Genomic DNA, 25,872 nt, shown 5'->3' with positions numbered 1-25,872 from the left:
GAGTCCCACAGGGTTCGGTGTTGGGTCCACTGTTGTTTTGTGTATTTATCAATGATATTGATGAAGGTATATCAGGCTTAATGTCGAAGTTTGCAGATGACACAAAGGTTGGCAGGGTTGTTAATGACAGTAATGGCAGTGTGCTACTGCAACAGGATCTAGATAATTTGGGCAGATGGGCTAAGAAGTGGCAAATGAAGTTCAACCTTGACAAATGCAAAGTACTGCATATGGGTAGAAGTAACCCCAGAGAAACTTATCAACTGTGTGGTACTACACTTAAGGTGGTAGAAAATGAAAAAGACCTGGGAGTAATTGTGCAGTCAGATATGAAGTTTTCTGAGTAGTGCAGACAGGCTGCTAGGGCGGGTCATGGGGTTTTGTCAATGATATATAGGAATTTTGCTAGCAGGGAAAAGGAGGTGATTGTCCCTCTGTATAAGGCAATGGTCAGGCCACGCCTTGAGTATTGCGTACAGGTCTGGAGGTCTCATTTTAGGAAGGATGTAGATTTGCTTGAGCGTGTACAGAGAAGAGCAACACGATTGGTGAGGGGAATGAAGGGATTCTCTTACCAAGAGAGGCTTAAGTTCTGCAAATTGCAGTGGCTGGAGACTAGGCACCTGCGCGGTGATCTGATTGAGGTCTATAAGGCCTTGAACGGGTTGAGCACGCTGAATTCTGATGGGATCCTTCCACTTGTTCAGATTACGAACCTACGGGGACATAAGTTCAAATTAAGATAGGACAGATGTAGAATAGATGTGCGGAAATTTGCCTTTAGCCAGCGGGTGGTTAATTGCTGGAACAAACTTCCATCTGTCGTTGTGGAAGTTGATAGGTTAAATAAATTTAAGGAGGAACTGGACAGGCATTTGGAGGGAATGGTGTGATTTTTTTTTTTTTTTTTTTTTTTTTGGCTGATGCTGCATAAGCTCCTACACTTGCTTTCTTGCATCATGTGCCACTACTACTACTACTACTACTACTATTCTAGAATTCTAGATCATTCTAGAACTCTGGAATATTCTAGAATCATACAAAAAAAGTATAAATAGCTGATATTTGAACCATGCTGTTATTAATGTATTTTATCTTCATGATGAACAGTTTGTTTATTTTGTTCCTCTATTTTTTATTGTTTTATTGTAATAAAGTTAATTAGGTTTTCATTTCTTGCAGAAATGTCCACTTATTAGTCAGCATGAAAGTCATGGAATCAGAAGATTTTGCTAGAGATAAGCAGGACTCGTGCACCATCAGCCATATGGATAATTCTAAATGTCATGTGATATTCTATACAGCAAAACTGGGTTAAAATTATTTAAAATTACAATTGTTGCGAGCTTTGGTGTAGGCAGAAAATGAAACTGAGAATTGGAAACAAGCCAATTATGATATGTAACGTTCTTCTCTTGAACAGCCTTAGCACATTTATTGGAAAACCAAGGTTTAGATAAAGGAAGAGATTTTAAAGTGGAATGTAAAGGATTCCATTACTACAAGAATAATTTCACTGACACGATCTGAGCAAACGTTGATATCAGAAGTTTTGAAACAGTAATCCGACCAAGGAAAAGAAGAAAAGAAATCTCGCAGGTCATCCCATTTTGCATTCTTGTAATGCCAAAAAATGAGGTTGGGAATAGCCATTAGATAAAGGCTCCATTGGAGAAGAGACAATCACTAAGTTGTGATCTTAAGGTGCCTAAAGAACCACTCACTTTGACTGTGTACTTAGAAGCATTGTTTGTGAGAAAAAGATCAAGAGTGTTGGCTGTATGGTTAGGATTGTCTGGTATTCTTGTAGGTAAATGAACAATCTGTGCGAGGTCATTAGTAATTGCAAAATTACTAATGGACTGGAGAAGGTCAAGTTGCAAAGAGAGGAAGTCGAAGAGCTCCATGTGATTAGTGGAGTTGGGAGAATGGTAGAGACAACAGATGAATTTGACAGAATGAGGTAGAGAGATTTTAAGCCAGAGAAGATCAAAAAGAGGAGATTCCAAATTACCAAGTCTCTGACAGGGAATATCAGAATGGACATATGCACAAGTGCCACCTTTGAGGCAAAAGGAATCATACAAGGAATAATTTGGGAAACTGAGATGAGCAGTAGTTGAATCAACTGATAACTGAGATTCTGTCAGAAAACGTATGTGGGGTTTGGCAGACTGCAAGTGGAAATAGACATTACTGAGATTAGAATTGAGACCATGTATATTTGTGAAATGAACTAGGAAGTGTTTACAGAATACTGAAGTTTACAGATTACAGAATTTGAAAAAGATGATGAAAGAAAAACAATTGTGGGCAATAGATATTTGATAATAGCAAAAACCTGAAATAACAGCTACTTTAGAGATGACAAATAGCAGGTTGACAGTGCAGAGACAGTCACAGTAAGAACTATATGAAATATTTTCAGAACTTAAGAAATAACAGATTAATGTACAGAACCACTCTGAGGCCTTCAGATATTAACATTCTGAAAACTGATTCTAATCCAAAATAATAAGCTGGTTAGTGTTCGCAATAAGAAGAATGAGTAATAATGCACTATTCAACTTGGGGAAATAATACAAAATTATTTAACTCAATATTTATCAAAATTCTCTTCCTCTCAATCTTTATACAACATATGAGTGAAGAAATAGCTGGTGATACTTTTGTTGATAAGAATTAAAAGAAAAATCAGATAAACATCAGTTATACTGAGAAAAAAAAAAGCAAACAGTCAAAATCATTAAAAATATTAATGGGAAAATATGTTATTTATTTTTATTTACTGGCCAGTCATCATGCCAAGTGTTATCTAAAGGAATGTAACCACAGCAGGTTGTTGTACTGAATCCAAACTGCTTAACAGCTTCCAGTTTATGTTCACTGCTTGCAGCTATTGTATGAATAGAACTTGAGTCCTCTCCTTTTAGAAGTATTTCATTGTGAAGATGCAATCTGGAAGAAAGGATCATTTATTAAAAGAAAGAAATGCAATCTAAAAAGAATTTTTATATAATTTAAAAATTTTAAACATTACAGAATCATCATTTTGAAAACTAAACACTGCATAATATATGAAAATACATCTGAACTTCAATTGTATATATTTTTTGATTATTTACTTATTCATTACTGATAATATAGAAAAACGATTTTCTTCTTTAGGTAACATGTAAGTGATTCAGTATGTTTTGTAACACAAGTAACAAAAATAAAATTACCATATGCAGTGAAATCTTTGGCCTATGTTCATTCTATATGCTCTTATTTTATATGCTGGAACCCTTAACAGCCATTTTATTGCTTCTTGATCTACTAGACTTGTCACTATACTTAATTACTTGTATGAAATATGTATTATTATTTCATTTTTAAACTACTCGAGTGTAATTTTCCAAATATCTTCAACCTTTTTGTCTACAGAATTTGGTCATTCTGAATGTGCCTTCTGGCTGTCTATTTGCATTATGTGCCTTCTTGTTAGTATAATTTCCGCTGTCTTCGTTTCACTTGTGTATCTTTACACATATTTTATCAAAAGTGACTATAGAGGTCACTAATTCTATCCTCTTTTTGCAGCTTTCTTTTAAGTCCACTTTTCACTATAAATTATTATGAGTTCCAGACATTCTCTCTAATGTGTTACTGCTTTAGCTTCAGTTATACGAATTGATCCAACTGGAGATTTTCCCGCTGTTTTTTCCTGCCTTAACTATTTACTATGCATTACTTGAAAATTCCAGGTATCTATTTTATACTCTCTATTAGCAACTATTTACTTTTTTGTAATTCTTTTGGTTTTTATTTTTGGCTTCTTGCATTGCAAGCATCTGGTATTAGTCCCTTTCTATTAACTCTCTCTCTTAGTCAGGGCCTTACTAAAATAATGAACTTTATGATCCCAGAGGGCCCCAGTAATATTTAATATCTTTTTCTTAGCTTTTTATCTTTATACTTTCTACTTCTTCTTTCTTGTTTGTAAAGCTATTAGTGAAATATGAGGGTGATATGAACATTCCTACTATCCTTAATCTCTCACTACTTCGCCTTTTTTTATCTACACATTCATTCTCTTTCCTCAATTCACCCCTTGCTTTATACCATTTGCTTGCACTAACTTCATATACATATTCTCCTTAAATTTATTCTAAATCATATCATTCACTTATAACCACCTACCTTGCATCTAGGCGCCTCCGTAGCCAGGTGGGAAGGAGCAGCAGTGCATAGCACACGCTTCTTGATTAGACCGGGGTTCGAGCCCGTCACCACCAAATACGGAGGATGCGGAAAGGTCAGGGAATGACCACTGCATATTCCCAGAGCAATATGGCCTTAGTTGCTAATGCTCCTAAAAACCAAACAACAACAACCTTGCATCTAGGATACACTGTAAGCACTTATTTTAATTTTATTTTTAATTCATTTTAATTTATTTTTTTCTACAACATACACTGTGTTGGGATTACCTCATTCATATTTTTGTAAAAGTTCTACTGCTTTATCCCCCTATTTGCTCTCACTTAGTTTTATTCACTTAGTGCATCCACATGACATAGATGGACAGTGCAATGTTGAGCCAGATTGGTGTGACATAAGCACTGGGAAAGCAAAAATAAGAGTAGGAGTGTGTTATAGGCCTAATGACTCTAATGAGCACAACCAACAGTTGTACAGAGAAACAGAGTGGGCTAATAAATCAGAATGTCTTATAATGGGGGATTTTAACTTTTCAGATATTGACTGGAACTTGTGGGTTGGTCACTCGTACACTCGAAAGACTTTTGTGGATTTACTGGATGATTGTTTTCTATAGCAGCATGTTCGAGAGGCAACCGGAGAGGGTAATACTCTTGATCTGGTTATCAGCAGTGATTATTCATGTATTAAGAATTTGCAGATAAAGGAACCACTAGGTGGCAGTGATCACAGTGTACTGATGTAGGATTTACTTAAAGATAATTACCAGGGAAGGGTTTTTACTTCTGTAAAGGTGACTACAGTGGTCTCAGATAGTTTTTAAATTCTGTACAGTGGGACCAACTAGTGATGTTACAACCAGCAAATTGTAAGTGGGAAGCATTCAAGGAATTAATTGTGGAAGCTACTAGACTTTTCATACCGATTAAGAAATATTGTTCAAGATTTGAGTCTAAATGGTTGTCAAATGAACTAATGAGACTCAGGGCAGAGAAGAAAATGCATGGGATGCATATAAATTATTAGACGACACAGAAGCCTATGGCAGATATAAGCTAGTCTGTAATGAAGTCACAAAGGAGATTAGGCAAGTCGAGACTTTGGCAAAGGCTGCTAAGAAAAACAGCAAGGACTTCTTTACTTATATAAACTCTAAAAGGACGGGGATGAATCAGATGGTTCCACTGTTGATGAATGAGTATTTTGCATCTACATTCACACATGAGGAGTTATTAAGGGAGGAAAATGCCAGAAGGTTATCAAACTTTAACAGGGTGCTTAATGATTTTGTAATAACTGAGAGCAAAGTGGAGGAGAAATTGTTGAAGTTAAACATAAGAAAGGCACCTGGGGTGGATGGGATCTATCCAGTTATATTAAAGGAGGCAGCAAAGGAACTAAGCAAACCCTTAGCCATAATTATGAGAGCTTCCTTGGACTCAGGGGAAGTCCCCACAGACTGCAGATGTGGAAATGAATCCCCAATTCACAAAGGGTGATCGAAGGGTGACACGAGTAATTACAGACCAGTTAGTTTAACTTCTGTTCCAGGTAAAATAATGGAGTCACTGGTTAAAGACGCATTGCAGGATCATCCAGACAAGACTGCAGCAATAATTCAGACACAGAATGGGTTTGTTAAGGGAAAGTTTTGTCTGACAAATTTGATTGGATACTATGATGTGGTTACAAAGGAACTGGATGCAAAATATAATTCTGATATCATATACAGTCGGATCTCTCTTAACGAACTTCCATATAGCAAAATTTTCTATGTAGCAAACCTTTTTGATTTCTCCTTGGTCATTACATTGAAAATGTTTCTGCATAACAACAAAAATTTTCATATAACGAACTGATTTTAAGAGATCTGGGTGCACATTGTTTGCACCTCTGGCTTTTAGGCAATAAAGTTGATGCTGTAGAAAGCACGATTTAAGAGGGATTAAGCATTAATCCCTTTTACAAGGATTAAGCATTAATCCCTTTAGCTTTTAATAGCTAAAAGCTTTAATTCCGTGAATTAAGAGCTAAAACATTTTACAATTTAATGGTGCCTGTAAAACCCTGCAGGAGGAAACTGGCCAACCATGGCGTGGGATATAAAAAGATGGAAGTTTCAGAGAGGCCTTTTCCCAGCAGTGGGTCAGCAATGGCTAAAAAGAAATAAAACCTATACAACTTATACTCTGCTATGTCGAGAAGTCCTGCTGGTCAGCTGTCCACAGCTACTGGCAAAGATTAAGGCATATTCTCAACACAGGCATTGGCTCTGATCAACCTAATTTATACCATAAGCATCCTATTAGACAATAAGAGAGAGTGATTTTCCTTTATCTCAGAAATTCATCTGTTGTTTTGAAGAAATGAGTCATCCACACTTTCACTCAATTTCACCTGTCTCTGTTTACATGGTAGCTACAAGTGGTTCCTAATTTCAGCTTTGTTTTAACTGCTGTGCAAGTAACCTTATAGTCTCTAAGAGGAAATCGTTGAATGTAGTGTGAAAAAGTGGAAGTGCTTAATAGTGCAGCATTAAAAAAAAAAAAAAAATCGCCTTAAAATTTGATGTCCTTGTCAGTGCTGTGTCAACCATTCTGAAAAACCCTGTTTCTTTTCTCAAACTGTGTGAGTAAATGGGACCCAATTGGAAGCGTGCAAAACTTTGCCTTTGGGAAGATGTAGATGAAGCAGTTTTTAAGTGAAAGAAGTGCATTCTGATTGAACCAGAGAGCATGGATAACAATATCTCTCTTTGAGGATTGGTTTAAATGCTGCTTCATTCAGGTGCCTCCGTAGCCAGGTGGGAAGGAGCAGCAGTGCGTAACACACGCTTCTTGATTAGACCGGGGTTCGAGCCCGTCACCACCAAATACGGAGGATGTGGAAAGGTCAGGGAATGACCACCACATATTCCCGGAGCAATATGGCCTTAGTTGCTAATGCTCGTAAAAACCAAATAACAAACAAAAGCTGCTTCATTCCCGAGGTTGAAAAATATTGTAAAGACAACAACATTCCTTTCAAGATTTTGCTTCTATCAGATAATGCTCCTGGACATCCTACACATCCAGATGATTTCAATTCAAACGTGAGAGTCATATTTCTATCGCCAAACACGACTTCACTCATCCAACCTATGGATCAGGGTGTTATTTTGAATTTAAAAGCATACTATTTATGCACAACATTTGCTCAGGCATTGTCTGCAGTAGACAATGAGAAAAACTTTATGTTAAGAGACTTTTGGAAACCTTACAATACTTACCATGCCATCTTAAACATTAATAAGGCCTGGGCAGAAATTACTAAAAGTTGTTTAAATGGTGCATGGAAGAAAATATGCCCACAGCATGTAAAAGGTTTCAAAGGGTTTGAAAAAGAAATCATATGAAGAGGTTACAGATAAGATTGTAAAGGTTGGAGAGCTACTTCAGTTGGAGGTTGTTGCCAAAGATGTGGAGGAGTTAATAGAGGAAGAAGAGAAGGAATTATCTAACAAAGAACTTATGGACTTGCAGGCAGTGATAGTGAAAGAAGAAAATGCTGACGAAGCTCAAAGTGAACCAAATGAGGAGCCGAGACGCTTCATCACTAGAGAGATGGCAATGGCATTTCGTGAAATTGAGGTTTGAGAAGATGGATCCTAACAGCGAACAATTCTTAAAAGTTAACAGAGGAGTGAATGATATGCTTGCATGCTACAAAGAAATCTACGACGAAAAGAAAAAAGCTACCGTTCAGTCATCCATTAATATGTTCTTTCATAAGGCTGAGTGGCCGATCCCTTCCAAATCTCCACAGCCCTCAACCTCCACAGCGGCGTTCTTATCAGCTGAAGACGTTGATTCTGGCAATGATGCTCGAGAGGCAAAACTTATTGATGTTATGCCCATCTCCTCTCTTTTTTTTGTAATTTTATAATTTTGAAATTATAAAATTACAAAAAAAGTAATTTCTCTTGCACATGAGATAAAAAATTGAATAAATACAAAAAATAATCCTATTTACATGTTCGTTGAACATTTCTTTCTGCGCATCTCAACCACGGACCTTACAGAAATTAAAGGATCAGCTGGTTATGTGTTGGTACCAGATACCAAAAGACATAAATAGAAATCTTGTAGCATCCATCCCTCACCAGGTACGAGCTGTTTTGGCTGCACGTGACGGACCAACATCATATTAGGTAGGTGGTCATAATGTTTTGGCTCATCAGTGTGTATATATATATATATATGTGTGTGTGTGTGTGTGGCTTCAGATCCCAAAAACATTTAAAAACTTAGATATTTCCTTGTAAATAAATGATTTCTGCATATTATTTTTACAAGGGAATATTACAAATTCAAATTATATAAGCGATGAAATTTTAATTCTAAAGGCATTTTTGTATTTTTTTTTTTTATAAAGATGCACATATTAACTACTTCATAACTAGGCAACTTGCTTTATTTTACTGCAATAACATTGCAACAGGTTTTTCTAGATTGTAATTCATTATGATATAATGAAATAAATGGCATTAATCCTACCAAAACTAAAGCACACTTACTTTGCCAAAAGTTCTCCTAATTTTGCTGAATGTCCTGACAGAGATTTCATATCTAAATATTCAAGAACAAGGACAGCCCCTCCTTTGGGATTATCCAAAACCTGTTGAAGAAATGTTTTTTAACATAATTACTTCTAATTAACCTTTTAATTGTGCTTAATTTTACTTCACAAGCATACTTCCCTATTTTTACATTTTATATTTTTCTGTCTCATTTCTACAGAGAGTGTGTGTGTGTGTGTGTGTGTGTGTGTGTGTGTGTGTGTGTGTGTGTGTGTGTGTGTGTGTGTGTGTGTGTGTGTGCGCGCGTGTGCGTGTGTGGTAAAACCTCATAGATCCAGCATTCAATTCTGGCACTTTTTGAAAATTTTTCTTAAGAAAAAATATACGTCTAGACTTCCTCTTGTTTCAACTACTGTTAATAATTGTAATAATTATAATTAATGATTAATACATGGTCATATATATTATATACAGCCAAAACAAACTGAAAATTTATTACACTGGTTTGCTTAACTGATTGATAGCTACTATTATTGAAACTATCACATAAACTAAGAAAATATGCAGTTTTCATTATTACTTTAAAATATGCTGCCAGAAATTGTTTCATTACACAATAATTTGTCAGTTGTGATCTTAGCAATTTAACATACCACTCAACTCATGAAACTTTCCTGTAGCTGCTAAAGCAATGGTTACTGGAAAGATCCTCAAGCATCACATTTTGTAACTACACATCCTATAGTTACAAAAAAAGCCTGCAAATTTTAAAAGTTTATATGATGTACAATGGCAGTAGTCATGATTCATAGAAAACAATAAGACTCAAATCACAAGAGTTTTCTCTAATCATGACTTCAAATGAGGAATTCTACTTTGTGAATTATTTCCATTTAGACTTATAGTAGTAGTAGCAGTCGAGGCATGTTATGTGAGAAAGCAAGCTTATGTAGCATCAGCTAAAAAAAAAAACATTTCACATCCATTCCCTCTAAAAGTTTGTCCAGTTCCTCCTTGAATTTAATTAAGTTATTAGCTTCCACAAACACACAATGTAAGTTTGTTCCAGCAATCAACTACCTGCTGGCTGTGCAGAAATCTGCCTTTATGATGGGATTCTTCCTCTTGCCCACATTAATTGCCTGAGGGAGATGTAAATTCAAATTGAGGAAATGACAGTTGTAGAATAGACGTCCTCCCCAGGCGATTAATGTAGGCAAGAGGAAGAATTCCATCAGCACTGAGCCTGCTCAAACCAATTCAAAGCCTTATACACCTTCCAGACTTAAGTTCTGCCTTTCTTACCAAGAAATGCAGAACTTAAGCCTTTCTTGGTAAGAGCAACCCTGTGTTCCACTCACCAATCTTGTAGCCCTTCTCTGTACTAAACTCTACATCCTTCCTAAAATGAGGCTTCCAGATCTGTACGCAGTACTCATGGCATGGCCTGACCATTGCATATATATACATTGCCTTATAATAGCAAATTATCTTATTACACCATTATGATAATTGCTTCTAGTAATTACCATGATTACCAGTAATTACCAGAGTCTGGGTGCGAGATTAGCCTGTGCGGTCATTGCTCCTTAAAGCTCTTCAAACAGAGAAGTTTTTCCTGATTTATTTTCTGCTTTATTAGTTTAAATTGTCATATTAACTTATTTTCTAGAGTAGCTTTATATTCCTAGTTACGATACTTAGTTTAAAGTTTAACTTAGACAGAGATTTCGTAGATATTACTTAGTATCGGTAACGGTATCAAATCCACGTGTCACAAACCAAATTTTTTTTTTAACCAAATTTAGTCGATTTATTAACCAACTGTTATATCAAATTATCATCTATAAGTAGATTATAGACCTAGTCAGGATCCTTAGTTTATTCTAAATTGAGATAGCGAGATTTGGAAGCTAATCAATACTTACGAGTCCGTAGAAATACCGTTCGTGAATTCCCGCCATTTTTACACGATAGCATAAGCTTAGTGTCGTATAGTGCATAATATAATATTGTCAATTAATCAGTAAATCTATTAATCTTGATAAACTTTATTGTCAATTAAATTGTACTTTTAACTCTATATATATATATATATATATATAACGACTTAATCGTAACAAATAATTAATACATAACTATAGTGGTACACGTGATACGGAAGTTGTATAAAGGGAACTCGTAGAAAACACTAGATACCGAAAAAAATATATATATAACATAACTGTTTTGGGATATAACTTAAGGATTTAATTTTTGTTTTGAATTTTATTGAATTAAATCGGAATCATGACTCTGACCAGAGCAGCAAAGCAAAAGGCTCAAGCTAATGGGAGTGCTGTGGTTCAGGGGAGAACTGAGGGGGGCAGTTGCCCTCTGAATCACAGTCTATTAAAATGCACTGTTTGCTTGATGTTTGCGGAGCAGTCGGGTACGGGACATGATACTGCCAAGGGGGATGTCTTTGTGTGTGCACGATGTAAGGAGTGCAAGGAAATCAGGCGGCAACTCAGCGTTGTTATGGGCCTTTATGAGAGCTTGAAGGACAGGGTGGATGCCCTCGAAGGAAATAAATTGAGGGGCCCATCAGGCTCTCAGCTGCCCACATCAACGCCAGAGCTTGCACTTGGTCATCAGGCAACACAGAAGCAGCCCCCTAGGCAGAATGCGCTGGTCCCACAGGAACTAGTAGTTGTTGGTGACTCTATTGTCAGGGAAACGGGGAACATACTTTGTAAAAAGGATAGGTGGAATAGGACCAGGGTATGTCTGCCAGGGGCAAAGGTTGATGACGTTGTAGAGCGGATATCATCTTTTAAGGGCACAAAAGGTGATATAGTTGTACACGTTGGCACTAATGATATTAAGAGTAGGAGACCGGCGGAATTACTTAGCAAGTACAGGTCACTGTTGAAAAAAAGCCGTGAATTAGGGTTGAACTTGAAAGTGTCTGCAATTCTGCCCAGACACGATAGGAGGGAGTATATGATGAGAGCCTTGTCGATCAATTCGGCCCTGGAGGGATTGTGCAAGGCTCAAGGGGTAGAATTTTTTTCAGCCTGGACTGTACTTGTTAACAGGAGAGATTGCTTCTACAGGGATGGGATACACTTAAATAGAAAGGGTGCAAGAATTTTTGCTGATGCTGTCGAGGCAGTGTTAGGTGGGTCGGAAAACTGCTAGTTGGGGGGGATACAAGGACTAATAGATTAACAGTAGCCACTGGCAGAGGTGGAAGTGATTCTTGCACTGCTTCTATTGAAATGAGCAGAAGTCTGAAAAACAAGATGCAGGATATTTCGGAGACTGCTGGTAGTCATTGCGGTACAAGTAAACACATGGGTTGTGTTAGGGTAGCTAAGAATAGAAACAGGTGCATGTATACCTGCGTGTACACCAATGCTAGGAGTTTGGTAAATAAATTTGATGAATTTGAGGTATTGCTCAAAACATCAAAGGCAGATATTGTTGGGATATCAGAGACGTGGTGTCACACAGATATAAGTAATGCGGAACTGGAATTTGGGGAATACAATGTGTATAGAAAGGATAGACAGGACAGGAGGGGAGGAGGAGTTATGCTATTAATTAAGAAACACATAAAGTCCAAGGAAGTGAAGCCAGTCGACATCGATGGACAGGGCAGTGTCGAGTCAGTTTGGTGCGACATAAGCATAGGGAAATCAAAATTGAGAGTAGGAGTGTGCTATAGGCCTAATGACTCTGATGAGTATAATAAGATATTGTACAGGGAAATAGAGTGGGCCAGTAAATCTGAGAGTCTTATAATGGGGGACTTTAATTTCCCAGATATTGACTGGAATTTGTGGGTTGGTCACTCGCACACTAGCAAGGCTTTTGTGGATTTATTGGATGATTGTTTTCTACATCAGCATGTTCGTGAGGCAACAAGAGGGAGCAATACTCTTGATCTGATTATCAGTAGTGATTCTTCATGCATTAAGAACCTGCAGATAAATGAACCACTAGGTGGCAGTGATCACAGTGTGTTGAAGTGGGATTTACTCAAGGAGGTAACTACCATCAGAGGTAAAGGGAAGGGTTTTTGTTTTCGTAAAGGCGACTACGATGGTCTGAGACAGTATTTAAATTCTATACAGTGGGACCAACTGATGATGTTACCAACAGCAAACTCAAAATGGGAAGCATTCAAGGAACTAATCTTGGAGGCTACCAGGCTTTACATACCAACTAAGAAATATTGTTCGAGGTTTAGGCCTAAATGGTTGTCAGATGAACTAATGAGACATGTGGCAGAGAAGAAAAATGCATGGGATACTTACAAATTAATGGGTGACATGGAAGCCTATGATAGATATAAGTTGGTCTGTAACCAAGTCACAAAGGAGATTAGGCAGGCAAAGGCAGACTATGAAAAATCCTTGGCAAAGGATGCAAAGAAAAACAGAAAAGAGTTTTTTACATACTTGAACTCGAAAAGGAAAGGGATGAATCAGATTGGTCCACTGGATATTGATGGTTCAACAGTTGAGGATCCTGCTCAGGTGGCTAACAATCTAAACGAGTATTTTGCATCTACATTCACGCATGAGGAGTTATTCAGGAAAGAGAATGATGTAGGTAAAGTAAACATTGGCAGTGAGCTGGATGATTTTGTAATAACTGAGAGGAAAGTGGAGGAGAGATTGTTGAGGATAAACATAAAAAAGGCACCTGGGGTGGATGGGATCTATCCAGTTATATTAAAGGAGGCAGCAAAGGAAGTATGCAAACCCCTAGCCATAATTATGAGAGCTTCTTTGGACTCAGGGGAGGTGCCCATAGACTGGAGATGTGCAAATGTAACCCCAATTCACAAAGGAGGATCAAAGGCTGACACAAGTAATTATAGACCTGTTAGTTTAACTTCTGTTCCAGGTAAATTAATGGAGGCACTGGTTAAAGAAGCACTGCAGGATCATCTAGACAAGAATTCAGTTATAGCTCAGACGCAGCATGGTTTTGTTAAGGGCAGGTCTTGCCTGACCAATTTGATTGGATACTATGATGTAGTCACAAAAGAACTGGATGCAGGGAATAACTTTGATATTATATATTTGGATCTTAGAAAGGCTTTTGATACTGTTGCACATGGAAGACTGCTGCACAAATTGGAGCAGTGTGGCATTGGAGGCAAATTGCTGCTATGGATAAGGGGATGGTTGAGTGGCAGAAGACAGAGAGTGGTAATCAATGGACACTGCTCAACGTGGACTAATGTTATTAGTGGAGTTCCTCAAGGTTCAGTGTTGGGTCCGTTGTTGTTTTCGGTGTTTATGAATGATATTGATGATGGGATATCAAGTTTAATGTCCAAGTTTGCAGATGATACAAAGGTTGGCAGGGTCGTTAAGGACAATACTGACGCTATGCTGCTGCAACAGGATCTGGAAAGGTTGAACAGATGGGCTGAGAGGTGGCAAATGAGGTTTAACATCGACAAATGTAAAGTGCTGCATATGGGAAACAGTAACCCCAGAGCAACGTATCAACTCTGCGGTACTACACTGACAGTGGTGGAGAATGAAAAGGACCTGGGGGTAATTGTGCAGGCAGATATGAAGTTCTCTGAGCAGTGCAGACGAGCTGCAAGAGTAGCGCATGGTGTCTTGTCAATGATATACAGGAATTTTTCTAGCAGGGATAAGGAGGTGATTATTCCCTTGTATAAGGCAATGGTAAGGCCACATCTTGAGTACTGTATACAGGTCTGGAGGCCTCATTTCAAGAAGGATGTAGAGCTGCTGGAACGGGTACAGAGAAGGGCAACAAGATTAGTAAATGGAACAAAGGGTTGCTCTTACGAAGAAAGGCTTAAGTTTTGCAAATTACAGAGTCTGGAGACTAGGCACCGGCGAGGTGATCTGATAGAGGTGTATAAGGCTTTGAATGGTTTGAGCATGCTCAATGCCAATGGGATTCTTCATCTTTCTCAGAATAATCACCTCAGAGGGCATAAATTCAAATTGAGGAAGGACGGATGTCGGATAGGTGTGCGGAAATTTGCCTTTGGCCAGCGGGTGGTTGGTTGGTGGAACCGACTTCCATCACTTGTTGTTGAAGTTGATAGCCTAAACAAATTTAAAGCTCAACTGGACAGGTATTTCGAACGAACGGAGGGGTGAAATGGGAGTGGTGTGTTTTTTTTTTTTTTTTTTGGCTGATGCTGAATAAGCTTGCTTTCTTGCATCATATGCCTCTGCTAATGCTAATGCTAATGCTAATGATGTAATAAGTGTATTAATTAATAGTAAACTACTGATTTATACACTTACTAACTCACGGTTTCAGAAATTTAAGGAAAAATTTCCTGTGGTCATGTTATTATTAATATGATTAATTGTATTAGTCATATAAATAATAATTAAAATTAGTAATGCATAAAGCCTGAACTCCTCACTGATCTGACCCTAAGAATGAATCATTATATATGGATTATTGGGTGCCAGATGCACTGGTTCATAACAAGGTACTTTTATTGAGAGACTCTTGAGACTGATTCTTGCACTACTTCTATTGGAATGAGCAGCAGCCTGGAAAACAAGATGCAGGGTATTTCAGAGACTGCTGGGAATCATTGCAGTACAAGTAAACACATGGGTTGTGTTAGGGTAGCTAAGAATAGGAATAGGTGCATGTATACTTGCGTATACACCAATGCTAGGAGTTTCGTAAATAAATTTCATGAATTTGAGGTATTGCTCAAAACATCAAAGGCAGATGTTGTTGGGATATCAGAGATGTGGTGTCACACAGATATAAGGAATGCAGAACTGGAATTTGGGGAGAACAATGTGTACAGGAAGGATAGACAGGATAGGAAGGGATGAGGGGTTATGCTATTATTTAAGAAACACATAAAATCCAAGGAAGTGAAGCCAGTCAACATTGCTGGACAGTGCAGTGTCAAGTCAGTTTGGTGTGACACAAGCATTGGGAGATCAAAATTAGGAGTAGGAGTGTGTTATAGGCCTAATGACTCTGATGAGTATAATAAGAAACCGTACAGGTAAATAGAGTGGGCTAGTAAATCAGAGAGTCTTATAATGGGGGATTTTAATTTCCCAGATATTGACTGAAATTTGTGGGTTGGTCACTCACACACTAGCAAGGATCTTGCGGATTTATTGGATGATTGTTTTCTACATCAGCATGTTCGGGAGGCAACTAGAGGGAGTAATAATCTTGATCTGATTATCAGTAGTGATTCTTCATGCATTAAGAATCTGCAGATAAAGGAGCCACTAAGTGGCAGTGATCACAGTGTGCTGAAAGATTTACTCAAAGAGGTAACTACCATCAGGGGTAAAGGGAAGACTTTTTGCTTTCATACAGGTGACTACGGTGGTCTGAGACAGTATTTAAATTCTATACGGTGGGACCAACTGATGATGTTACCAACAGCAAATTCAAAATGGGAAGCATTCAAAGAATTTATCTTGGAAGCTACTAGGCTTTAGATACCAACTAAGAAATATTGTTCAAAGCTTAGGCCTAAATGGATGTCAGATGAACTAATGAGACATATGGCAGAGAAGAAAAATGCATCTACATTCACACATGAGGAGTTATTCAGGCAGGGGAATACCAGAGATGAATTAAACTCTGGCAGTGAGCTAGATGATTTTGTAATAACTGAGAGGAAAGTGGAGGAGAAATTGGTGAAGATAAACATAAAAAAGGGCACCCGGGATGGATGGGATCTATCCAGTTATATTAAAGGAGGCAGCAAAGGAAGTAAGCAAATCATTAGCCATAATCATGAGAGCTTCCTTGGACTCAGGGGAAGTACCCATGGACTGGAGATGTGAAAATGTGACCCCAATTCACAAAGGAGGATCAAAGGGTGACACAAATAATTATAGACCTGTTAGTTTAACTTCTGCTCCACAAAAAGTAATGGAGGCACTGGTTAGAGAAGTACTGCAGCATCATCTAGACAAGACTTCAGTTATAGATAGGACACAGCATGGTTTTGTTAAGGGAAAGTCTTGCCTGAACAATCTGATTGGATACTATGATGTGGTTACAAAGGAACTGGATGCAGGGAATAACTTTGATATCATATATTTGGATCTTAGAAAGGCTTTTGATACTATTGCACATGGAAGACTTCTGAACAGATTGGAGCAGTGTGGCACTGGGGGCAAATTGCTGCTATGGATAAAGGGATGGTTGAGTGGGAGAGGACAGACAGTGGTAATCAATGGACACTGCTCATCGTGGACTAATGTTATTAGTGGAATCCCTCAGGGTTCACTGTTGGGTCCATTGTTGTTTTCTGTATTTATAAATGATATTGATGATGGTATATCAAGCTTAATGTCCAAGTTTGCAGATGATACGAAGGTTGGCAGGGTTGTTAAGGACACTACTGATGCTATGCTGCTGCAACAGGATCTGGAAAGGTTGAGCAGATGGGCTGAGAGGTGGCAAATAAAGTTTTACATTGACAAATGTAAAGTACTACATATGGGAAACAGCAACCCCAGAGCAACGTATCAACTCTGTGGTATTACTCTGACAGTGATAGAGAATGAAAAGGAACTGGGGGTAATTTTGCAGGCAGATATGAAGTTTTCTGAGCAGTGCAAACGGTCTGCAAGAGTAGCTCATGGTGTCTTGTCAATGATATACAGGAATTTTTCTAGCAGGGATAAGGAGGTGAATATCCCCTTGTATAAGGCAATGGTCTGGCCACACCTTGAGTACTGTAAACAGGTCTGGAGGCCTCATTTTAAGAAAGATGTAGAGCTGTTGGAACAAGTACAGAGAAGGGCAACAAGATTAGTGAATGGAACAAAGGGTTGCTGTTATGAAGAAAGGCTTAAATTTTGCAAATACAGTATCTGAAGACTAGGCATCTGCGATGTGATCTGATAGAGGTGTATAAAGCCTTGAATGGTTTGAGCATGCTCAATGCTGGTGGGATTCTTCCTCTTGCAGAATAATCACCGGAGAGGGCATAAATTCAAATTGAGGAAAGACAGATGTGGGATAGATGTTCGGAAGTTTGCCTTTAGCCAGCGGGTAGTTGATTGGTGGAACAGACTTCCATCCTTTGTTATGGAAGTTGATAGCCTAAATAAATTTAAGATTGAGCCGAACATGTATTTGGAATGAATGGAGGGGTGAAATGGGAGCGTTTTTTTTTTTTTTTTTTTTTTTTCGCTGATGCTGCATAAGCTTGCTTTCTTGCATCATATTAGCATTAGCATTAGTAGAGGCATATGATTCAAGAAAGCAAGCTTATGCAGCATCAGCCAAAAAAAAAAAAAAAAAAACCCCACTTTCACTTTCACATCTCTGTTCGTTCGAAACACCTGTCCAGCTGAGCCTTAAATTTATTTAGGCTATCAACTTCCACGACAAGGGATGGAAGTCTGTTCCACCAGCCAACTACACTTCTATCAGATCACCTCACTGGTGCCTAGTCTCCAGACACTGTAATTTGCAAAACGTAAGCCTTTCTTCGTATTGTTCCATTCACTAATCTTGTTGCCCTTCTCTGTACTCGTTCCAGCAGCTCTACATCCTTCTTGAAATGAGGCTTCCCGACCTGTATACAGTACTCAAGGTGTGGCCTGACCATTGCCTTATACAAGGGAATAATCACCTCTTTATCAATGCTAGAAAAATTCCTGTATATCACTGACAAGACACCATGAGCTACTCTTGCATCCCGTCTGCACTGCTCAGAGAACTTCATATCTGCCTGCACAATTACCTACAGGTCCTTTTCATTCTCTACCACTGTCAGTGTAGTACCACAGAGTTGATACGTTGCTCTGGGGTTGCTGTTTCCCATATGTAGTACTTTACATTTGTCAATGTTTAACTTCATTTTCCACCTCTCAGCCCATCTGCTCAACCTTTCCAGATCCTGTTGCAGCAGCATAGTGTCAGTAGTGTCCTTGACAACCCTGCCAACCTTTGTATCGTCTGAAAACTTGGACATTAAGCTTGATATACCATCATCAATATCATTTATAAATACAGAAAACAATAATGGACCCAACACTGAACCCTGAGGGACTCCACTAATAACATTAGTCCACGATGAGCAGTGTCCATTGATAACCACTCTCTGTCTTCTCCCCCTCAACCACCCCTTTATCCATAGCAGCAATTTGCCTCCATTGCCACACTGCTCCAATTTGTGCAGCAGTCTTCCATGTGCAACAGAATCAAAAGCCTTTCTAAGATCCAAGTATATAATATCAAAGTTATTCCCTGCATCCAGTTCTTTTGTGACTGCATCATAGTATCCAATCAAATTGGTCAGGCAAGACTTCCCCTTAACAAAACCATGCTTTCTCTGAGCCATAACTGAAGTCTTTTCTAGATACTCCTGCAGTGCTTCTTTAACCAGTGCCTCCATTAATTTTCCGGGAACAGAAGTTAAACTAACAGGTCTATAATTACTTGTGTCGCCCTTTGATCCTCCTTTGTGAATTGGGGTCACATTTGCACATCTCCAGTCCATGGATACTTCCTCTGAGTCCAAGGAAGCTCTCATAATTATGGCTAAGGGTTTGCTTACTTCCTTTGCTGCCTCCTTTAATATAACTGGATAGATCCCATCCACCCCAGGTGCCTTTCTTGTGTTTATCTTTAACAATTTCTCCTCCATTTTACTCTCAGGTATTATAAGATTCTCTAGCTTACTGCCAGAGTTGAATACACCTCTGGCATTCCCCTCGCTGAATAACTCCTCATATGTGAATGTCGATGCAAAATATTCATTTAGTTTGTTAGCTACCTAAGCAGGATCATCAACACTTGACCCATCGATATCAAGTGGACCAATCTGATTCATCCCCTTCCTTCTAGAGTTTACATAAGTAAAGATCTCTTTGCTGTTTTTCTTTGCATCCCTTGCCAAAGATTTCTCGTAATCTTCCTTTGCCTGCGTAACCTCCTTTGTAACTTGGTTACAGATCAACTTGTATCTATCATAGGCTTCTGTGTCATGTGTTAATTTATATGTATCCCATGCATTTTTCTTCTCTATCATATGTCTCATTAGTTCATCTGACATCCATTTAGGCCTAAACCTTGAACAATATTTCTTAGTTGGTAGGTAAAGCCTAGTAGCTTCCAAGATAAGTTCTTTGAATGCTTCCCATTTTGAATTTGCTGTTGGTAACATCTTCAGTTGGTCCCACTGTATAGAATTTAAATACTGTCTCAGACCATTGTAGTTGCCTTTACGAAAGCAATAACCCCTCCCTTTACCCCTGATGGTAGTTACCTCTTTGAGTAAATCTTTCAGCACACTGTGATCACTGCCACTTAGTGGTTCCTTTATCTGCAAATTCTTAATGCATGCAGAATCACTACTGATAATCAAATCAAGAGTATTACTTCCTCTAGTTGCCTCCCGAATATGCTGATGTAGAAAATAAATCCGCAAAATCCACAATAAAACCACAAAAGCCTTGCTAGTGTGTGAGTGACCAACCCAGAAATTCCAGTCAATATCTGGGAAATTAAAATCCACCATTATAAGACTCTCTGATGTACTGGCCCACTCTATTTCCCTGTACAGTTTCTTATTATACTCATCAGAACCATTAGGCCAATAGCACACTCCTACTCTCAATTTTGATCTCCCAATGCTTATGTCACACCAAACTGACTCGACACTGCACTGTCCAGCGATGTCGACTGGCTTCACTTCCTTGGATTTTATGTGTTTCTTAACTAATAGCATAACCCCTCCTCCTTTTCTATCCTGTCTATCCTTTCTGTAGACGTTGTACTCCCGAAATTCCAGTTCTGCATTCCTTATATCTGTGTGACACCACGTCTCTGATATCCCAACAATATCCGCCTTTGATGCTTTGAGCAATACCTCAACTAGATGGTTATTAACTAGATGGTTGCTCACTGTTACTATGTTCTCAGCAGCTAAACAGGTCAGTATCTCCGCTAGAACTAATGCTTGGTGGTCTTCGGATCTAAATTACAGTTTCAAGTGCAAACAGTGGAAACAGTCTGGTACAGCATATGACAGAACTCAGTACTCCAAAGCTAGAGCACTGTTTAACAGACTGAAATCGCAAGCTATTAAAGAATATACTGACAAGACCTTATCCAAAGGCAAAGTGCCATATACTTGTAACTCTGAACCAGATTCCAATTTCAATCCAGTTGAATGGATCAACTATATAGCCAGATTCCAAGACAACATCATACAACCATATGATTACCAACCAGACCTCATTTCTAGTCCAGATGATGAGCTGTTTTCCATTCAAATCGATCGACAGCAGCTTCGTCAAGCCATCAACTCATTGCGTCCGTCATGCATCGCTGGCATCGATAAAGTCCCGCATTTCATCGTAAAGTGCCTCAGTCCATATATCCTTGATCCTCTGCTCTACTTGTTCAACTCCATCCTCTCTCATAGAGTGTTTCCTGCATCCTGGAGCAAATACAATCTTGCCCCACTACCTAAAGTTCAACTACCAAGCCAGCCGAAGCACTATAGACTGATTTCCACTGCATCCACGCTCCTAAAGCTACTGGAAAAAGTCCTTCTTCCGCATATAACACGCCATCTTCTTCCCCAATCATCAAAACAACTCCATTATGTTCTCCCTAAGTGATCAACTGTCTCCAACCTTCTGGCAGTCCAAACGGAAATTTTAAATGCATTTGAGGCCAAATCAGAAATGGTGGTTGTTTATGCCGATATTGAAGCTGCTTTTGATAGCCTCAACATCTCAGCCCTTCTGAATCTCCTAACCGATTTCTTTCGGATCAAAGGTGACGTTTTCGCTTTTCTGCACTCGCTCCTCTGGAATAGAACAGTGTACCTCACTCATCGTAACCTCTGCTACACCCGATCCATCAATGCTGGTGTGCCGCAAGGTGGCGTTTTATCGGGGTTACTTTTTACCGCCCTCCTTATTCCGTTTGTGTGTAACAGAGATGATGTCATTACCTACGCCAACGATATAAAGTTCCTAACGGAAATACCACCATCAGCCGACAGGGGAGTGATCACATCGGAAATCTGTAATAAGATCACAGCTTTCTCTAGCCATCTCAACCATTTCGGTCTCAAACTGAACCCCCAAAAATCCGTTATTATGGTTTTTTCTCTGAAGAAGTGTCCCACATCCATACAACCCTCACTGCAGGGTGCAGTTATTCCAAGTGTTACTAAACACAAAGATCTCGGTGTAACCTTCGACCCAAACCTTAGGTTCAACTGTCACATTGAATGTGTTCTACGCAAGATCAACCGAATGCGCTGGATTGCCCGTCAACATCTTCTTCATAACACAGACGCAAGAACCACAATCAGATATCTGGAAACCATTGTGTATCTTACCTTTCTGTATGCCTCTGAAATATGGGCATCTGCAGTACCTTCTCTCATGATGCCCATCTTCGCCAGTGAATACTGGATATTGAAGTGGGCAACCCACAAACATCAACTCCCCCCTCAGCAGAGGACCACCAGCATGGCCGACCAACTCGAAATCCCGCGGCTGCCTCAAATAATCAGCACGAGGAGAACTGTGACCACAGTCAAAATGCTGGTTGGCAAAATCAACTCCCCTGACTTCTGGGATATATGCCAGTGGCATGTTCCACTTCCTTCCTTACAAGCCACCCCTCTTCTTCAGCTACAACGGAACAGGCTGAAGATCAGTGACAGATTCCTACCTGGACAAGTACTTCCTACAGTACAAGCCCTGCTAATGATCGGAGTTGACCTGCAGAAATTCGCTTCTGATCGCAATTACAGGCGCTCGTTGGCCGAACTTGTTCCCCTTTTGTTTGGCCCCTGATGTCGACTCATACTGATATCTCCATCTGCTATCTCCTATGAGGCGCATAACGGCACGTCGCAGGCAAATCGATGAACTGTCTCACAACAAAATGCAATACCGAACATCAATTTGGCACTGTGAAATATTCTGACTTGTGTGAATATGCTTAAATATGTGCTTTGTACATATGAACGTGCACATACCTTGGTGTACTGTCTGCCTCACAACTATGTACATACTCATATCTATTGAATGGCTAATGCTACGTTTTTAATTGTTATGTAATCTTTTATACTGCACAAATTTTTATACTGTACATATTTTTATATTACCCTATATCATTGTCAAGCCCCTGGCCTCCTGGCTGTGGCGGGCACATTATTGTATCTGTATCTTTACTGTACAATAAAGATTTTCTCTCTCTCTCTCTCAAATTCATCAAATTTATTTACCAAACTCCTAGCATTGGTGTACACGCAAGTATACATGCACCTGTTTGTATTCTTAGCTACCCTAACACAACCCATGTGTTTACTTGTTCTGCAATGGCTCCCAGCAGTTTCTGAAATACCCTGTATCTTGTTTTCCGGCTGCTGCTCATTCTAATAGAAGCAGTGCAAGAATCACTTTGACCTCTGCAAGTGGCTACTGTTACTCTATTAGTCCTTGTATCCCCCCAAGCTAGCAGTTTTCCGACTCACCTAACACTGCCTCTATAGCATCAGCAAATATTCTTGCACCCTTCTATTTAAGTGTATCCCATCACTGTAGAAGCAGTCTCTCCTGTTAATAAGTACAGTCCAGGCTGAAAAAAATTCTCCTTCTATATGCCTCTGCTAATGCTAATGCTCACCTGTAAGGGCAACTGGGAACGTTTTCTGTAAAAAAACACAGACAGAATAAAACCAGAGTGCCTGATTCTATTCTGCCTGATGCCAAAATTGAGGATGTAAGAAACCAGTTGTCATTTATCAAGGAACTAAAGGCAGTATGATTATACAAGCAGGTACTAATGATTTAAAGCATAAATGAACTGTGGATATAGCCCAACAGTAAGAGGTCATGCAGGCCAGATAAAAATGTTCTTGTAGCTGCATTTCAAATCCAGACATGACAGGTGGGATCTTTTTCAATTAGAGTTTGGTCAATTAATTCCAAACATAAGGGACTCTACGAGGCTTATGAGTGTTGAGAAATTTCTCAACTTGGCTTGCCCTCTTTTGAAAATGAATTTGTTTAATGAAGATGGTATTTATTTGAAAAGAAGAGGTTGTGCAGGAGAAGGGAAACTGCTAACTGCGATGAGGATAGAAGATCCATTGGAAACTTAGTGGCAAGAGAAAGTTAATGGTACCTGCACCCTCCTTGAGAATATTTGTGAGCAATCCCAATACAACACATGTTTGGTAAGGGACATATCAACCAATAAAAGCTACTTAAATAGTTATAATGGAAGAATAAGGGTAGTAAAAAGTAAAAATAAAATTAATTTTTTTATATAGGAGTGCCAGGAGTCTCATAAACAAAATTAATTTAGCTATTGGTCAAGGCTTCCACAAGGCTGATGTTTTAGGATAACTAAGACATGTGAAAGAGATGAATAACAAAGATGAAATGTTTGGTTAATATGTCCTATTAAGTGCATCTGTGTTATTAAGTTCTGAAATTTAATTGACCATTAATGTTCAAGATTACCATAGGAAAGGATGAAAATATATTTTATGAAAAAAATCATAAATAAAACTTATAGGAAATTTACAAAAATTATTTTTTGAATTTATATGATAAAATGATATAATACACTTTGCCAGTCATGATAAATAATAGTACCAGGTGTAAATAATACTTACTACGTATGGCTTAGGAACCCTAATAGTCTGTGTGGCCAGCAGTGCCCTTAAACTAGCCAATTCTCCATCAAACATAAGTCTAGCCTAAGAAAAAAAAAAAACAAATACTTCTTAAGGAGAGACTAAGATGTTAATAGTACCATCCAAGAAAAGTTCTACAACATGAGTTACAATATTCAGATAAGAGTATATTTACTCCTATCTCACAACACAGACACAAAACAAACAAGAAATAATATACTGAAAAATATAAAGATATATATATTTACAGTTTTAGAGGAAAATTCTAGTGCTAGAGGAAAGAGGATGATTTTCATCCTTGTACCCATAGAACTACAGACAAAATTTAGCACCCATTTAAAGAATAAAATTCATATTCAATTAACTTGACTGCACTCAATAATTATAACAAAAAATGCTTACATTGCATCAAACAGGTATTCAACTTTTGATTTCATTTCTGAAAAAATATTTTTCTTTTGTGTGAATTTTATTTGTATTGCACCAGTGCTCTACCTTTTACTAATGTAATATTTCATATTTTTTAATGTTTTAAAATTTGAAAAATTAAAAATGTTTTTAACACATTATTTTGCTGAAAAAAAAATGCCTTAAACATTAAACTATCAGTCTCTTTCATTAAAAGCTTATAAAATTGTTAAGTGTGTTAAATTTCAAAATTGTGCATGCACACACATTTCTATTTATTAAGTATATACATATACATATTTATTTAAAAATGGGGAGAAAAAAAAAATATATATATATATGTTACTATTAGTCAATTAAATTTTCAGGTTTATAAAACAATTACAAACTTTCATTAAAAGGTAGTAAATGTTGCAAAAAAATTAATTTTATTGAATGATAAAATTAATGTTCACATTGTTAACATTTTTCAATATAATTTCCATGTGCAACAATGCACACACTTATTCCATCATGCCTGCCACTGATCAGAAAAGTTTTGGGCATCCTTTTGTGAATGTTTTTAAGCCATCCACACTCTATACATTAGTAATAAATGTAATATGATTAGTTTTAAATTCAAATCAATAATATTACCATTAATATTATTGATTTATTATTATTATTGACCCTACGGGGACATAAGTTCAAATTAAGAAAGGACAGATGTAGAATAGATGTGCGGAAATTTGCCTTTAGCCAGCGGGTGGTTAATTGCTGGAACAAACTTCCATCTGTCGTTGTGGAAGTTGATAGGTTAAATAAATTTAAGGAGGAACTGGACAGGCATTTGGAGGGAATGGTGTGATTTTTTTTGGCTGATGCTGCATAAGCTCCTACACTTGCTTTCTTGCATCATGTGCCACTACTACTACTACTACTACTACTACTATTAATATCTTAATGTATGCAATATACAAAGTAAAAAATTAAATGCAGACAATTTTGTATATATGATAACTACTTAAGTTATACAGTAATT

At 38.1% G+C, this 25,872-nt stretch overlaps 1 protein-coding gene across 5 annotated transcripts in view; it reads right to left on the bottom strand.

Annotated features, from left to right (window-relative positions):
- Positions 1 to 25,872, bottom strand: part of LOC150085175 (ketosamine-3-kinase-like) — a 143,619-nt gene that overhangs the window by 79,687 nt on the left and 38,060 nt on the right. For all 5 annotated transcript variants that reach the window (XM_090373068.1, XM_090373064.1, XM_090373066.1 and 2 more), the window contains exons 3-5: positions 24,423 to 24,506; positions 8,759 to 8,859; positions 2,790 to 2,958 (exon numbers count right to left, since the gene is read on the bottom strand). In XM_090373068.1, coding sequence (XP_090229194.1) covers positions 2,790 to 2,958; positions 8,759 to 8,859; positions 24,423 to 24,506 — 354 coding nt within the window. The remainder of the gene's footprint in view (positions 1 to 2,789; positions 2,959 to 8,758; positions 8,860 to 24,422; positions 24,507 to 25,872) is intronic.

This window comes from Mastigoproctus giganteus, chromosome 5 (assembly GCF_048544385.1).
Source record: "Mastigoproctus giganteus isolate SK-2022 chromosome 5, ASM4854438v1, whole genome shotgun sequence".
NCBI lineage: Eukaryota > Metazoa > Arthropoda > Arachnida > Uropygi > Thelyphonidae > Mastigoproctus > Mastigoproctus giganteus.
This window is presented reverse-complemented; position numbering and strand designations above follow the sequence as displayed.